Genomic DNA, 18,249 nt, shown 5'->3' on the forward strand with positions numbered 1-18,249 from the left:
TTGACCTTCCTTCTCACACCTCTTTTGCTAAATGGAGAAGACATTAGAATGAGAGCCACGAGTAACATTTTGATTTGCCCTTAGCATACTCCATAAAATAGGCAGACTGACCTTTCCCCAGTGTGGCTGAACAAGTAAATGTTGCTGAAGATGCTTCATTTGCTGCTGCTACATATATAATATGTCCAGCCACAAATTCATTTTGAGGTAAAAAAATTATGAAACAATCTTTCAATTAAACAACAACAATGCACCCCTATTATGCTGTTTATGAACACCTGCTACCCCTGCCTCAGAAATTTATAACAGCAAATGGAGAAGAATACACAGCACTGAGTTAATAGCTGGGTGTGTAGAGGCTCAAAAAACAGAGCTGTGTCAACAAGGGCCCAAGAGTGTCTCTCCTTTCATCTGTGAAAGTGTGGGTGCCTCGCCCAGCTGTTCAGCCCTGAAGGGGGGCAAGGGACCTTAGTATGGCATCCAGCTAGCCTCCCTCAGTGGTAAGTTGGTCTCAGGGTATAGTCTGAAGGCATGTTTTGCTCTATTTTGGCAGAGGGGGGGCGGGGGGGTTGGAGTCTCATTGTCTCTTGCTCTCCTATTTCCTCTGATTAAGACACTTTGCTTGTCCTTTCCTCATGACAGGAAACAGAAAAAAAATAAGATGGAGATAATAGCTAGGAGCCATCTTCCTTTCTTCCCACATCTCCACAGGATGCCTGGGTCTCCTTTCCTCAGTGGTCTTTCCAGATAAGATAGCAGGTGTGTCACTTTAGGGCACTTGGACAAGAAAACAATCAGAGGATGGGCTTGGAAACAAAATGAATGTATCTGCATGTGGGGGAAATAACCCTCTTTGACTCTGAAAGGCAGAGCTGCTATGGGGCAGGTCAAGGCTGCAGTTGGGCTCTGCATTCCTTACAGTCTCTTCCTCTGATAAAACCTCCAGGACCCTTAACAGACTCTCTCTTCATGTGAGCTTGCTTCAGGACTCCAGAACCAATTTGGTGTGTCAAGGAGAGAGAGAGAGAGAGAGAGAGAGAGAGAGAGAGAGAGAGAGAGAGAGAGAGAGAGAATACAGGTGAACCCACGTTGCGTGCTTAAAAGGGATTATTTTGACAGAGCACGTGGCCTTGGTCAGAGGGGGATGTTCCTGTTTCTCATTTTGTCCTTGTACCTCCCTGCTAAAGCACAGCCCTTGCAGGAGAACACAGTGGGTAAGTAGACGCAAAGCCATTTATTAGACACTTTGGCAGTCAGTGTTCTTGCAGTGACTTTGCCCTCCTTTTAGGTCTTTTTCCAGCCAAACTGAGCTGTAGTGAACATAGTCCAAAGTTAGCATTGCATTTCAATTGCAAAAGGACCTTGCATTTCCTCTAACACTCTTTGCCCTGAATTTCTTACCGGTGGGAAAATGTGAGCCTTCCCCCAAATATTATGTTTGCCCTGTAAATCTCACAGGCACCTAAACCTAAATCCTAGATTTCTTTTTTTTTAGAGGCTATACTGGTTGACTTTACATGCTGTTGATCAGAATGAATATATTGTAGTTTGGTTTTTATATTTGATGTACCCTGTCTGAAGGGTGGGTTAAAAATGATATAGTTACTGCCTTGGATTCTAAGTTGCTTCTCTGTTTCATGTAAGGGAAAACCAACCTTATCCTAAACCATATCCTACACCTTTCTCAAAGGACTACAAAAGTACTAAGATGAAATATCCCCCCCAAATCTAAACCGTCATGGCGTTGTCATAAAAGCTTTGAGGGCTTCTCCTTCCTCTCCTCCACCTGCATCCCTGTGCCACCCACTCACAAATCTGATCTTGGGAATTTGGGGCTTAAGGATAGAGAAGAAGAACAGTTTCACTGAGCCAGCAAATTATTCAAGTTGGCCAGCATCCTTCGATGTCACCCACTTTCTCAACATCTGTAGAAGAGATTATCATGCTCCCATTCACCTCTAAGACAGAATCTGCTCAGTGGTGGACTTTGAATCACAGGTATGCATGGGACACCAAATTCTTAATTTGGGTTCTGAGGCATAACTTTAAATGTGATAGTAATGTTGAAGAATTCCTGTGGTAGGAGGTAAAATTCAAACAGTTACCAACACCCCATTCTTTGATCCACCGAGAGCCTAACATTCAAACCATCACATAATGTTGGCTATATGATTGCTTTGTGTATTTTCCCACCGTGGAGCAAGAAAATATGTGAATGGTGTGCTTGTGTGTATGTTGACTTTGATTAAGAAAATGTCATAAGCACAGACACAGAGAAATACATACACAGAGCTGCATTTCAAGGTGGATTTTTTTATAATAATAATAATAATAATAATAATAATAATAATAATAATAATAATTTATTATTTATACCCCGCCCATCTGGCTGGGCCTCCCCAGCCACTCTGGGCGGCTTCCATAAAAACCAAAAATACAGTAAAATATCACACGTTAAAAACTTCCCTGAACAGGGAAGCCAGGAGATCAATTGTGGAGTCTCTTTTAAGCCAGGAGATCAATTGTGGATTCTCCTGCATAACGTGTCCATTAATTCTTATGAGTGTGAATTGCAGCCACTGCAATATCTATAATCACAGGCAAGTGAAGCAAGAATAAACAGTCAGCAATCACAGTTCGTCTGTGTCCAAGTTGTTTTCTCATTAGGTTAAAATGCATATTCTTATTTTCAAATGGCGCTACAGACATTGCAGAATTCCTAAAATTTGGGTTAAATAATGCAATAGTAGCAGGAGAAGCCCAGTGGGAAATAAAGCATCAAAAAGTAGAAAAACTCAATTTGTTCACTTTTGCTGTGTGCCTAGCCAGAACAATTGCCTTCTTTAAGAGCGAGGATAGTGAAAAGTAATGGATTTGCCTTACTCAGAAAAATATTAGCATAAATCCTGCTTTAATGGTGAACCTGACCAGTCATGGTTAACTGGTGCTTAATCAGGTGTTAAATATATGCAAAGATTTAAGCTGCAAACTTTCACTGCAGAAGCTGCTGGGGGAAGATTAAATACAGGCCTGATGAAAAGTGAAATGAATATTTTTATTACATTCTTCTCTCTGGCGGCTTCCACTTTAAATCTCTATGAAATCCTGCTTCTTAGGAACAGGTTGACTAAGATGCCCTTTGTACATACACAAAGCTCCCACTGCAGGCAACAGCACTTGTGCATGATCAATAAATAGATGGTACTTAAATGAGATATCTCACCATCATCCAGTTAGGAGAACTTTATTGCAATAGGAGATACAAGCAGAGATGGAGGGCATGGAAAGAACCCACCCTTGAAGGCAGTTCATCAGCTTTACCTGGTACAGAACTGTGGTGCATTTATGAAGAAGGAAGGGTCACAAGGAAAGTAGCACCTCTTTCGTCATATCTATTCTGTGCTGACTGTTTGTGGTTAGCTCTCAGGTTTGTACTGTGTATCACCTTTAAAACATCTGGGCCCTGCATCCCTAAGAAACTAGCCTCCCATGAGGTCCTTTCCAGACCTGCAGATCAGAGGGAGAAGGAGGTTGCTTGGAACATGCAGGAGGTCCTTTTCTGTGGTGGCATCCACACCCTCTAGGCTTCGATGCCTACTGAGATCCACCAAGTTCACCACATTATATTCTTTCCACCGCTAGGTGAAAGCATCCCTATATGCAAAACCTTTCCTTGGCTATAAAAGGATTGGTGATGCTGTATTCTGTTTTAGTTATTGCAGTTTTCATTGTTGTTGTTGTTGTTGTTGTTGTTGTTGTTGTTGTTTTGTTTTGTATATATTTTATCATGTTTTGAATATCATTTTGGCTGTGTGTGTATCAAACTCTAAGCAAATTATTAACATCAAGGATCAGGGCTGGTCTTTAAGGTCTATGAAGACCTTTAAACACTAGGGAACGGAAAGTATGTAGGAAATTGGTTTGCAAGGTGAGGGAGAACTGCAAGTCATTGCGCCCGATAGCAGCGTGAGTCAAGTGTTCTGCTCTGAACTGGGGAGATCAAAGCCACTCTCGTGAACCATTGTCAAGGAGAGCACCATTCTGCCTAGCAGAAAGCACAGACACAAAGAAACGGCAGCTTGGAGACCTATTTTAATCTCTTCTTACTGGCAGGAGGCAAGCCAGAGAATGAAGAGGAAGGGCCCAATGTATATGCCAGGGCAAGGAAAGGTGACAGAGAAGATAGCCTCCCAGGATGAGGCAGAGACATTGCAAGACAATTTCTAAGTGCAATTTAACAGCACTGTGGGCCAGCACTATAAAGCCCCCTTTGTAAAATATAAGTTTTTAAATTAAAATATAGTGGTGGGTGGGGTAGGGGATAATATTGCTTTGCTGGAAAATAGTCCCAGGTCACAAGAGTAGCCTTTGGTACCCAAAGGTATTATTTGATTAAAACGTTTAGGATGAAATACTGTGGTCCCTGGAAAGCCATCTCAGGTGCCATTGGAAAAGCAGTCCCACTGCTGGGATTCCTCCCTAGGAACTTTCCACCGTCATGGGTGCTTCACAGGGGGTGGGATTTCAGCAGGGGTGTGTGCTTGGCAATAGCCGCAAATCTGCAAGGTCCTAGGTTCCTTCATTGCTTCTCAACGCCCTCTCCCCAAGCAGAGCCAGAAACTACATCAACCCAAGAGCAGACCATTGTAGGGAATTAAAAAAAGGTGTCCCACACCTTAAATGGGAAATAAATCTAATGGCTAGATCCAGTACGTGATATCATTTTATGCAGCCCTCAGAGCCCCTACTAAATTTTAACCAAGTTCAATGATGTTGGTTTTAATGGTTTGCTAAGGAAGGGGTGGGGGAATGTGTGGCATTAAAGTATCTTGAAATGATTTAACAACAACAAAACCCTACAAAAACAATTACAGCAAATACACACACACACACACACACACACAAACACCAATTGCAACATAGACACAGACTGGAACAAAAGGCTTGTTGAAAAAGAGAGACTTTCAGCAGGCACCAAAAGGACAAGAGATGTTTAACAGGAGGGAGTTTTGAAGGGCAGGTGCTCTCATGAGAAAGGCCCGATTCCTACATTGTACAGAATGGACCTCCTGATGAGATGTTATCTGCAGGGGGCTCTCTCTCCTGCAGAGCACAGCAATTGGCTGGGTATATAAAGGGAGAGATGATTGCATCTCTTTTTATGGAATTGTTTGTAATGTGTAACTTAATGGGTGTTAACTTGTAAATGGGAGGCTGTGCTGGAGGGCGCATGCTCTGCAAGGGAGAAGATCTTCCTGCTTTGTGGGCATCCACTTTACAATGAGGTTGAGGACAGTTTGTGACTCTGAATCAAAGGTCAGTCCTGGGTCTGAGTTGTTGTGTGGAGGATATAATGCGCTCCAAAATAGAGAATTTGGCCCTCTCTGCCTTAGGCGACTGATTATTTGTCTTTTGCTAATCTTTGTTTCACAAGGCTTTCCTCACATATTCTTGGCCTGTATACTGTTGTTCTTTTGATCGCCACGGGACTCTCTCTTCTTCCCATGTTGCAGCTCTTGATCCTTGCTCTGCCTACATCAGTCTGAATGAACCTTGGAGGAACACCGAACACCACTTCAACGGCTCTCACGACCAGCCCGAGTGTGACAGCCATGTTGACAGGGAATGGTACCGCTTCACTGGGATGGCTGGCGATGCCATGCCCACCTTCTGCATCCCGGAAAACCACTGTGGTACCCATGCTCCAATATGGCTAAATGGTAGCCACCCTCAGGAGTCAGACGGCATTGTCCAGAGGCAGGCCTGTGCCACCTTCAATGGAAACTGCTGCATGTGGAACACAACGGTGGAGGTCAAGGCCTGCCCAGGAGGCTATTATGTCTACCAGTTAACCAAGCCCAGTGTCTGCTTCCATGCCTACTGTGGGCGTAAGTGACCCCCCCAAACTTCTTTAGTTGTAAAGAGGGGTTCCCCTTGGGCATATAACAATGCCTACAATTTAAATGAAGTTCTACAGTACATGTGTTGTCATGTATTAAAATTCTCTTCATTCAGTTGTTGATTTCACCGTGGGGACTTCTCATATAAAGTTGTTTTCATTCATATATAAAAAAATATAGAACAAAGCTCCCCCTCCTTCCTCAAGCAATTTAAAGCTGGATTTCCAGTTCATCTCAGCATCCCCAGGCAATCTAGTTAATAGCTTCCTGTAGCGTTATTCATTGGTATTTATAGTTTATCACTGAGAAATCTATTTTAGTAATTTATTTCTTCTGGAAAACAATTCCCCCTTGTGCATTGCAATCAGCTGAGGAGGCCTCCTTTTTATGGTGGGGCTAGAGAATCCTTTCTGAAGTGACATCCTCTTGCTGGAACTCTTTCCTAGAGAAGGGCAGCTGGCTTCATCCCCTTGTGAACTTCTGGAGGTGTGGCCAAGACCTTCATTTTAAGGAAAGCTTTTGCATTGCTGGATTACTTCATGAGATACCGTAGTTTGCTTGCTTTTAGCTGTCTTGTTTGTTTTATACAGCTCTGTTGTTTTGGCTCTTTTTGTAAGTGTTTAAGTTGCTGCACATTTGAGACACAAATCTGCTATGTGTCTTGGGAAGATGTTCCTATGAAATCTGATCATGGATCAATTTGCCCTTAAACTGGAGAAGACTTGGGTTCAAATTGATGCCCAACCATGAATCCCACAAAGTGACCTTGTGTTATTTTCCTAGCTCTCAGTGAAATCTACCTCAATGGGTTTGTGAGTTTACAATTTGGATGGTAAGGGATCACATATCCTGTCCTGAATTCCTTAGGATGTTGCTGGACTACAATTCCCATCATCCCTGGTCATTGACTATGCTGGCTGGAACTGGTTAGAGTTAAAGAGTCCCACAACACACAGAGGGCAATAGATTTCTCATCTCTGCTTCGAGAACACCTAAAGTAACTTTTTTTAATACTGGCCTATTTTCAATTCTGAATCACTGCTCTCAATTGACAGATGTTATTACTGAACACATTTCTTGTACAACTGACTGAATTAAACTGATACTTTAAAAGAAAGGAGTTAATTTTCTTAAAAGCTGAATAAAACACTCCTTTCCTCCCAGATAATAAAAAATCATTTTTATTGCATTGACGACAAATTCAGCCTTCTGTTCTGGCTCTTACCTTGAAAGTGGAATACACACGGACTGGCTTTGATACAGTTATCATGTCGGTTTGATTTATTCAATGCACAAGGCCATACAACGTGCTTTCAGCCATCGCCTCCAGTCATAAAATCTGTGAGTTGTTAAATAATCCCGAGGTACTGACAACTGGATTTCTATTGCAAATAAATGTTGGAGCTATTTGGGATTCCTGCAAATCAGGAATGCGAAAGATGCAAACTGTATGTCACCTTTAAAAAATGCCTCACCTTGGAAAATGTTTTCCTGAAGACAAATGTATTGATTTTCTCCTTTCATGCTCAAAACCTTATCAAACTGAGGTTGCACAGATTAAGGGTTTTGCCAGTACTAGAATCAAATCAATACAGACTCCATGGCTCAGGGAGGGTCAGTATTTGGGCACCAGTGTTTTTAATAGCCATACCAGTCAGAGAATTTCAGCTGGATGAGCTTTTCAAATCCAACTGCTTCAACTGATATTGAGGAATCATCCCTGCTGAAAACAAAACAACACAACCCAGAATAATCAGAATATATCATCAGAAATATTCTTTTCAACGTGTGTTACAAAATTGTTTCCACCACAATTTAAGAAGGATATTGACAAGCTGGAATGTAAGCAAGGGAGGGTGACCAAGTTGATAAAGGATCTGTAAACGAAGCCTGAGGAAAGGTTGAGGGAGTTGGGTATGCTTAGCCTGGATAAGAATAGACACAGAGGAGGTAAGGTAGCCATCTTCAAATATCTACTGGTGTAGTGCCTGATTCAGACATACAAGCTTAGCACTGTTGCATCTAGTTCAGCCCTTCACTTGCACCCTATTAATGTAACTGTGAACATGGAAGGTAATTGCATGTTCAGACCCAGAGACCTCCCCACTAAATAAATTCACACATGACTCAAATTTTAGTTTTGGTTTTTGGCAGAATTTAGGCCACAACTTTATTGATTACAGAAGGTGAGTGGTTGCATAGGCACTGGTTCGACTAGTTCCCTGCACCCTTGCAGGCAGTGCTGACCCAGGGCACCAGCATAGGTCAGCCAAGGGTGAACACCTGGGAAGGAACACCTGGGTGTTCACCACCCAGATGCCCCCCTGGACTCAGGTAAGGGCACAACCCCCTCTCAGGGGTTGACCAAACCAGTTGAGTTGCTGGATTCCTTTAATGGAATACCCTTCACATAGGGATGGCAAGACTGCTCCCCCATCCCTATCACCTGAACCAGTGCCTATCCGCAACCCTACAAGTTGTGACGATTTGCTACGTGGCAGGCGAAGCCCAAATGGCAACAGCCAATCAGCCAAGTGGGGAAATTCCTGCTGAGCCCCGTCCCAACGACAGACAACACACGATGGCATAGCAAGGTCAAAGCACAATGCCCTAAAAATAGGGAGAGGTGGGCGGGTGTTCCGAATGCATGAGCCGTGCATGGGTCACGTACATGGGTATAAATAGGTCCCTCGATCCATTTGGACTGCTCCCCATTGGTCAGATTGAACCCAACATCGAGGGACCTACCAATCGGGTGTTGTGGCTAACCAATCAAACCCACCCACAACACAAGGGTTCAGTCTCCAGGTCTCACCGCAACACGTGCCCTCTTTTAGGGAGGACACAATTTACCCCTGTATCTTTAACAATCCTCCTTTGTAATTCTGCAGATTTCTACGACATCTGTGACATGATAGATTGCCGGGGCTCTTGTTTGGACACTGGAGACTGCACATGCTCTTTAGGAACAATATTGGGACCTGACGGACAGACCTGCCTTGGTAAGGAAAGACGCAAAAGAGGAGACAAAAGAAGCAAAAGGGAAGTATCAAGGCGGTGGAGAGAGAGAGAGAGAAGAAATGAGCAAGTAGCTGAAGGATTCCCCCTCTGCTGTTTCAAAATTCTGTTCATTGTTTTTTCACAATCAGTTTCAGAGTCTTGGATGGACTTTTCACAAGTCATGCTTGCCATTTGCTAGTGGAAATGCAAGCCATCAGGAATAATCAGTGTATGAGAATGGACTAGAAAACAACCACTACATAAACAGAGAGGAAGAAGTTAGGAAACAAACAAGAACGTAGGAGTTAAAAAAAAAGAAAACATCTTAAAAATGCACTGCGTCGTGAATCTTAGCTACCCATACTGTAAATCCTTTGTAAATAGGTAAAGGGACCCCTGACCATTAGGTCCAGTCGTGACCGACTCTGGGGTTGCGGCGCTCATCTCGTTTTACTGGCTGAGGGAGCCGGCGTACAGCTTCCGGGTCATGTGGCCAGCATGACTAAGCCGCTTCTGGTGAACCAGAGCAGCGCACGGAAATGTCGTTTACCTTCCCGCCGGAGCGGTACCTATTCATCTACTTGCACTTTGATGTGCTTTCGAACTGCTAGGTTGGCAGAAGCAGGGACTGAGCAACGGGAGCTCACTCCGTTGCAGGGATTCGAACCACCGACCTTCTGATCAGCAAGTCCTAGGCTCTGTGGTTTAACCCACAGTGCCACCGGCGTCCCTTTGTAAATAGACCTGTGCAAAATACAGAATAGGAACAGTTCAATAGTCAAAGGTTAGAATAAACCTTTCTCCTAAGGTCTAGGTGCTTTCCCAGTAATCTACCTTTCTTCTCTCTGGCACAGCATGGGCACAGGCATTCAGGAGATCTGCTCTGACCATAGAGCCAGTGTACCATGTGGACAGTCCAAATGTGTAAAGTCCTATGCGCATAGGGCACAAACAGATTGGCTGTCTCCATATGGGGAGTGGAGAGTGTGGCTGTGCTCCAGCGCTGGATCAGACTTTTCAAATACGGTCCATATTGGCCCAGAGCAAATACCAAAACTGAATTGCAGCAACCCCAACCCAATGAATATGCAATCACTAAACTGGGTGTGGAGCCAGCACAAACTGTTTGCACTTAAGTTTGTTGTTGCACCCTTGGAAAACCCGAAGAGATCTCAGCTTGCAGAGGAGAAAAGTGGACAAAGGCAATATTTTGGGGGCTAGTTAGGAGGGCTGCGCATTGTTTCCATGCTGCCATGGTTACATCCATGGCTTAATTATCTTGGCATCTTGAAGACTGTGTGGAAGCATCTAAAACCTCAGTGTCAGACAGTAAATGCTTAGAGCCAGTCAAAGGGCAGCAGCTTTGCTTGCAAAGACCAAATAACATCTCAAGGTTAGTGTAAAGCTAGTCTCATACATATTCACAATCCCAGCACACACCCGCCTCTCATTAGCGACTTTTCCTCTGCTGATCTGTTCAAGTCCTCTCTCACTCAGGGTCAGGGTCAGGTTGTCTCTTATGTGCCTGCAGCCACCAGGGCCGGCCGAATCATGAGGCAAGGTGAAGCAGTGGAAGCCCAAGAGTGCCCAGTTGGCCCTGCCTCCTTTGCAAGAAGCAGCAGTGCCTGTTTCATAATAATAATACCTAATTTGCACTTCATGAACCAGTCTGTGAACTGAAACGCAGCTGCAATTTGAAATTGGCAACTTCTCCTTATTTTGTGAGGCAGTTCTCCAGCAAATAAGCATGGATTAAAATGCATATATTAGGGAAACTCTATGAATGCAATCCTCTCATTCTTCTGCCTGAGATCTCTGAGGCTTACTCGCCTTCCTAATTAGTTTCCTGAGTTCTGCATAATAACAACTTCAGGTATATTTCAAAAACCATCGCCTTCCTCCTTCCCACATTCTCAAGTTTTCCTTCTGCATTCCTGTTTCCTAATTGAGGATCCTGGGGAATCTAGCCGGTTTGGGTTCTGGCAATGCCACCACAGCATTGAACACCATCATCTGAGAGGTCTTTCATCAATCAAGTTAACTGGTTTAGCTTTTCATTCAACATGCGGTTCCCTGGCTATATGCTATGAATCTAAATTCTCAGCAGCTCTTTTTGAAATTCCTTTTTTCAAGTTTCTTAAGTTACTGCAGCAATCTTCAAGCCATTTATGGCTTGTAAAGTTTGGATTAATGCCACACTGCCTACTAGCGTGAGCTCTGGTAAATAACAGCTCTTCTTTTAAAAAGCTTTTGAAGATCTGGGGTTGCTTTCAGATGAGCATTCGTCATTCTGATGTTTACTAAGCGTTCAACCTGATCTGTATACGCAAAGTTTGTGGGGAGGTTAGATGGTGCCAGCTATTTATTGAGCATTCAGTCTAATTTGTTTCCATGGTGGGGGGACACGGGTGGTGCTGTGGGTTAAACCACAGAGCCTAGGACTTGCCGATCAGAAGGTCGGCGATTCGAATCCGTGACAGGGTGAGCTCCCGTTGCTCAGTCCCTGCTCCTGCCAACCTAGCAGTTCGAAAGCACGTCAAAGTGCAAGTAGATAAATAGGTACCACTCTGGCAGGAAGGTAAACGGTGTTTCTGTGTACTGCTCTGGTTCACCAGAAGCGGCTTAGTCATGCTGGCCACATGACCCGGAAGCTGTACGCCGGCTCCCTCGGCCAATAAAGCAAGATGAGCACCGCAACCCCAGAGTCGGCCACGACTGGACCTAATGGTCAGGGGCCCCTTTACCTTTACCTATTCTACATTTTTCTGCATCACATTCCTTCTCTCAAAAAATCCTTTTAAGGGAAAGCCCATTTGTTATGCAAGAACACCAAATGAACTTTAATTGAGCAACTTGAATTTGTGGATATGTAATGGAATTCCACTCAAGGATCGACACAAGTATAGAGGTTCTCTGGGTTTCATCATTGATTAACAGTGCAACCCTACTCAGAATTAAATACTACTGATTTCAATGGGATTTGCTGCCTAGTAAGCACTACTAATTAATAGAATGCTAATAATAGGGTACTAATGAATCTCTTGTCCTAATAACATCTCCGCTATTCACTCTATGAAATCTGACCTAGTTCCTAGTCTTTATGCACATAGCTGACAAAAGGGATGGCAAAAAACCCCATTGAATTAAAATGCCCTGGAAAGGTTTCATTGAGCTATCTAACTAGAAAAAGAAGATCACTTTCAAGAATATGCTGAATACCTCCCTCTTCTCAGCCCTCTGGAATTTCATGGAAGTTGAAAAACTATAGCATATTTTCATCTAGGAATCAGTGGTCTGGTTTGTCTTGATTTCCCCTTCATCTTTTCTAACATTAATTTAATTGGGTACAGGGATTTCCAGCATTTATTAAGCAGATTTTCCTCTATATTACTCTACAGTAAATGTAACATAGGGGTTGATCTACACACAGGAAAAACCCACTATAAATAAGTCAGAAATTAAATTGTTATGAAAGAAAAAAAAAAAACGCTATGGAAAATTGCTTAGAATTCCCTCCCTCCACCGCCATCTGGTGTTGTGTGTTTATAATGCATTCAAAACACTGTTTTTTGACTAATGTAGCTGAGTCCAGATTCAATGAGATTCAAGCTGCACCCAAAATACTCAGTATACTGCATGTGTGCTGTGTCATGTAGAAGATTCACCCAAAAACAAACAATGGCACAGACATCTGGTTCATATAACTCTTCCGTTTATTTTTGTGTGCCCATGCCCATGTGTGTAATGCAAGTGAGAACACGGCTGTTTCTTTAGGCTCAGAATCCTGGCTGTCTTTTCATAACATGTAAGGTGATCCGGACAGTGTCTCCGGACAGTGCTGGCCCCCGGCCTCTTGAGTGAGATGGGCACACCAACCCCAGAGTCTGTCAAGACTGGCCCGTACAGGCAGGGGTACCTTTACCTTTACCTTTAAGGTGATCCTTATTGCTAGCCTGTGCCACCTAAAGAAAAAAAAATGATTCCCTGATTCAGATTTCATTAATGGAGCAATTAGCTTGCATATTACACTTCTTAATCACCAGCTTCATATTGTTAAGTTGTGGATTTGTGGCTCCTGTTTCCCCCCACAGATGAAAATGAATGTGAACGGAATAACGGCGGTTGTAGCGAGTTCTGTGTGAACCTCAAGAACTCCTACCGTTGTGAATGTGGAGTTGGGCGAATTCTAGGGAAGGATGGAAAGACTTGCCAAGGTGAGTAAGGATCCCTTGTTCCAGGTCTTGCATGCTTTTTTATACCTGTGACTGACTCCAGCTACAAAAGCTGAGGCTGGTGAACAGACTCTGTGGCTGGGGTATTGTTTAGGGGTTTTCGTTGGGGTGGGTGTTGCTGTTACTGATGCTATTTATTTGTGTATTTTTGTGTCTATAATCATGGTTTATGTGGACATTGTTCAACTTGCTTGTGTACTTTTTGATGTTTTATTAATTACTTATGACTACTTTTCTTATGTTTGTGTAATTCTTTTCATTTTGTAATAATAATAATAATAATAATAATAATAATAATAATAATAATAATAAATTTTATTTATATCCCGCCCTCCCCAGCCGAAGCCGGGCTCAGGGAGGCTAACAATAATCAAATAATCAAATAATCAAATAATCAAATAATCACACATTCAAAATATTCATTATAAAAATTAAAATCAAATTAGTGGCAACCGATTAAGCAATATTCTGTGCAGGTTGCCAGAGGAGGGAGTCAGGCTGCGCCCTGACCAAAGGCCTGGTGGAACAACTCTGTCTTGCAGCCTCAAGCATGGTTTTGGCTATGGAAAGCTGGCATACAAATAAAATGATGTATGTATGGCTCCAACAAAACATCTGAAAGGTCACAAGTTTCCCATCCCTGTCTTACAGCATGAGTTGTCTTCCTTAAAAATAATAATAACTAGTTGAATAGGACAATGAAAGAAATGTGAACTACACAATAGGAACTAGAGTACCATAGCAGAGCCCTGTATTGTTAAACACTTCCTCCGTAGCCTCCCAGCTGGAAATCAATGTCATATGATGTTAAGTGCAACTTTACATTTGCTGTGCAGATTTTAAATAAATGCAGCCAGCATCAGTTCTTTGGGACTGCAGAAGGCAGGGAAGTGGGATTTAATCTTCCCTCTCCCTGATTAAACTTCCAAGAATAAAATCTCTTCTGAAAGTGCTGTTTACCATGGGTAAATTATTGGTGCTATGCCAGTAATTATTGGCCCTTTCCACCAATGCTGTTTCCCATTTTTTTTAAACTGGCACTTTTTAAAAAATTGGCAGATTTATATTTGGGTCTAGCTTGGCCCTGGGTTGTTGTCTGAGAATGAATGGTGGAGGGACCACAGGTGTAACCAAGGAAGAAGGCCCTTTAGTTCATCCTCTTCACATTCATCAATAATATACTTGTATCTTCATAATCTAACATTCTGGCCTTTGGGGGGAAAGCACTGGTAGCATCCATTTTAATCATTACTTTTTTGTTTTGTTTTTACTAGGAAGAGAAATTGTTTCCTTTTCAGTAAACGTTGGGAAATTTGTGCTTGCTGTATAGATAGTTTTAAGACTCTGAGGTAATAGGTGACATTTTTCATGCCTTCAATGCTCTCCAGGGAATTTATTGAGCAATATACAATCGAGTTGGTCGGTTTCATATTTACTGATATGCCATGTGGTTTATGAGCCATTCCAGGAAAGATATAATTCACTTTGCAACCACCCCAACATCCATTGCACAGCCACAAAATCTTCAAAGGATACCATTGGTTTTAATGGTCATAATCTCAGAGTGGTGGGGTTTCCTAGCCTAACACATGGGCACTGATTTAAAGCTCATTTGAACTGCCAAGATCTTGTCAGTCTAAGAAATGCCTTGGATGTTTTGAAAACTACCTGGAAATTTTTCATTCTTTCCATATGTACAGAGACTGCCCCAAGGCCCACTCTCCACTCCTATCCTGGTGCCCTCCAAATGTTTTGGACTACAACTCCCATCAGCCCCAGCCTGCAGGATGGGAGTTGTTGCCCAAACTAGCTGGAGGACACTAACTTGTAAAAGGCTGCCTTAAAATGGTAGCTGGTCCGTATTTGCTACCAACTGTAAACTTGGCAGGATCTCCTTTTTGCGTGCATTTAACGGTTAACTGTACAGTGGTACCTCTGGTTACGTACTTAATTCGTTCCAGAGGTCCATTCTTAACCTGAAACTGTTCTTAACCTGAAGCACCACTTTAGCTAATGGGACCTCCCGCTGCTGCCGCACGATTTCTGTTCTCATCCTGAAGCAAAGTTCTTAACCCGAGGTACTATTTCTGGGTTAGCGGAGTCTGTAACCTGAAGCGTATGTAACCTGAAGCGTATGTAACCCAAGGTACCACTGTACACTTAAAAACACAAGTTGTGAAGCCTAAGTTTTACACATTTTAAAAACTTCTTTTTTTAAGAAAACACACAAATCTGAGAAATTGTGGGTGTCTGCAGATTAGGACAGGACAGTGATTCACAGGGAGTAGGAAGTGTGTGTGCTGTTTGCTGCCTCTTCCTCCAAACTGCTGTAACATCCAACAGAGAAAGTCTTATGTACAAGTGCCATTTAAATTAATGAGACCTGCACAAAAACCACAACCTACTTCCTACTCATGTTCTTCCACCATTCATAGTCACAGTTTCCCATTCATGTTCTATTCACAATTCCCATCCATGTTCTTCCACAGTTCCCATTCACATCTATGCGGCTTAGAAAAGATTTTGCCCAGAATGATTTCAAAAGTTAATGGTATAACATATGAAGGTTTATACCACAGATACAATTGCTATAAAATCCCCTTATGGGCAGATAGAGACTTTCATCACAAGCAGATCTGGGTTGAGCAAATATTTTTGTGTGTCTGACCGGTTTCTCTATCCTAGAAATTGAAGGTTGCCACAACAACAATGGGGGCTGCAGCCATGCTTGCATCACGGTAGAAGACACCTACCAGTGTGAGTGCCCACGCGGTCTTGTTTTGTCAGATGACAACCACACTTGTCAAGGTAGGACAACGGAGATCGCTAGCGACACATAGTACATTATGGCTGGTGCAGGAGAATGTTGCTGTGGAGCAAATGCACCACCTGCTTTCTTTGCCCCCACCCTATTAGAAATGAAGTATATTTTGAAGGAGATCCTCCTAAACGCTGAGATCAGATCAACAGATCAACCCATTCCATCTAGCCCTGTACATTGGGGAAGATCTCAGTTGTGTTCCCTGACCTAGTTTTGGTTCCTCGACACTTGTCTTGGCTGTGTGCTCACCATGGATCCCTCTTCCCTTGTTCAGTGGTGGTTCTGCTACAGTTCACTCCTGCTCGACTTCCCATTTTGATGGGCAAACACAGTATCCGACACCAGCCTGTCACAGCAAAATGCTGACCCACCTGTGAAATTATGCTGCCCTGCATTTGTCAGAGGCATTTGGCGGGTTCATCCTGCAGTAGTTTCTTCTGCAAGGACAATACGCGGGACAAATGTCTCATATGCCCAATAGTGGGCTCATCAGCTTGAGTATCTAGCGCAATGGGAAAACTCTCACATGCTGTCCTCCGGAACAAATGTGTTTAAGGAGCAGCCACTGCACTTTATTAAGCAAAACACATTTATGACCACACATACAATAGTTTATGGGAACATAAAAAGTAGACCCTGCCTCCAACTGCATAAATACAGCTTTTTATTAATTCTAATTAGGTGCATGGTGATATAGTTGGTAACAAGGCCAGCAGTTATCCAAAGCAGTTTGCAAATTAATGTTTCACTTTACACTCTTCCTGTAAATTAGTAGTCAACATTACCCTCAATACTGCTGAAAAGAGAGTTATTATATTCCTTGATCAGCTAGGAATTGTTTACGTTTGAGAAAGCACTGAAAGAAATGTACGTTTCTGGGACAGCAGATATGGAGAGGGGAGGGGGCACAAAGACAGTGCTTGTGAATATTGGCAAGAGTGCGTCTTCAGGGGTAAAGTCAAACTGTTGGGAGAGTTACAGTGCCTGCTATGGCTATGGAGAACGGTATGGTAGAGACATGTTTTATTGGAGGTGGGGCAGATGAAGGCATCTGGTTTTGCTGCTACAGGTGCAACACGGTCTTTCTTCTCTCATACCTTGGATGGCCATCAGTCATGGATGCTTTAGTTGAGATGACCCTTAGGGTCCCTTCCAACTCTAAGATTCTGCCATTCTATGATTTGCCTCAGAAACATAAGTTGGCCTTCATCTGTAAGGCTGGATGAGGAAAAAAAGAGGCCTGGATAGTACACTTTCTTATGCCCCCCCCCACTTTAAAAATTGCTTCCAATAAGAAATACGTATTTTCTGCCCTTGCCTTACTTGATTAATGAGAGACAGGCCCTCAGACTAGGATCCAAACAGCAGAAAAGAACCAAGCATGCTCATTTATCAAAGAGTTCATTGAATGACTTAATAAATGTCCTAAATCAGGTCTGTGAGCTGATCAATTCATCTATGCAAAGTTATCCATCTGCCAGGTATTACTGGAAATGGTTTCCAAATTGTCCCTCAGAAGCTTGAAAGTAATGTTTGCCTCTCCCTTCGCCACCGCCCCCCCCCCCCGGCAACCTCCTGCTTTCTGGTTTGTTCTCTGGTATTTGGGATACATAGATTCCTCTTCATTCTTGTGTATCTACCAGGGCAGTTGCTGAAAGACAGAGAACCTTTGCCTTTTCATTTTCTGTTTCTTGGATTGTGGTGTTGTTGTTGTGGGGTGGGTTGTGGTGGGTATTCTTGCTGTTGCTGCTGTTGGTTTTTTAACTTTATTTTAGATTTATGTGGAAATGGTGATTTTTGTGGAAATTGTTCAGTCCGGTTGTCCATTTTCTGATGTTTTATTTATTGTTTATGGCTACTTTTGTAATGTTGCATTTACATATTTTTTTCACATTGAGTATGGTCTGAAAGGAGGCATACAAATAAAATTATGTATGCTTCAGTCACAACAGCACCCTTGATGAAGCCAGGAGGGAAATGCAGGAATATTACTCTTCTGCATACGTGTGTGCACACTTCAGCATATTGTTTCTTATCAAAACTATTTCCTGGACTGGGCAGATGGTTTAAAAAGTTTTGAACAGTAACATTTGAGGAAAAAGAAAACTGTATTTTATCCAAGATACCAGGAGTCAGAAATCAATGCATCAACTTTAAATGGGGGCAGCACCTGTTTTCATGATTCTGAAAAACCTGGCAAAATCAATGCCTGCTAACTGTTACATTAGCAGGATTCATAAATCTGTACCTTTCTGCACTAAAAATAATTTATAGTCTGTTCATCGCTCAAGCTTGA

General features: G+C 42.7%; 1 protein-coding gene across 2 annotated transcripts in view; it reads left to right on the forward strand.

The window, feature by feature from the left end:
- Positions 1-948: 948 nt before the first annotated feature.
- Positions 949-18,249, forward strand: part of OIT3 (oncoprotein induced transcript 3) — a 33,899-nt gene continuing 16,598 nt past the window's right edge. The window contains exons 1-5 of one of the 2 annotated variants that reach the window (XM_081861870.1): positions 949-1,214; positions 5,514-5,888; positions 8,792-8,902; positions 12,992-13,114; positions 15,818-15,940. In XM_081861870.1, coding sequence (XP_081717996.1) covers positions 1,145-1,214; positions 5,514-5,888; positions 8,792-8,902; positions 12,992-13,114; positions 15,818-15,940 — 802 coding nt within the window. In that variant the 5' untranslated portion in view covers positions 949-1,144. Of the gene's footprint in view, positions 1,215-3,270; positions 3,304-5,513; positions 5,889-8,791; positions 8,903-12,991; positions 13,115-15,817; positions 15,941-18,249 lie in introns of those variants that run through there. The other variant, XM_081861871.1, reaches the window with a different exon arrangement.

The sequence above is a fragment of the Podarcis erhardii genome (genome assembly GCF_964252035.2).
Source record: "Podarcis erhardii genome assembly, chromosome: 5".
Taxonomy (NCBI): Eukaryota; Metazoa; Chordata; class Lepidosauria; order Squamata; family Lacertidae; genus Podarcis; species Podarcis erhardii.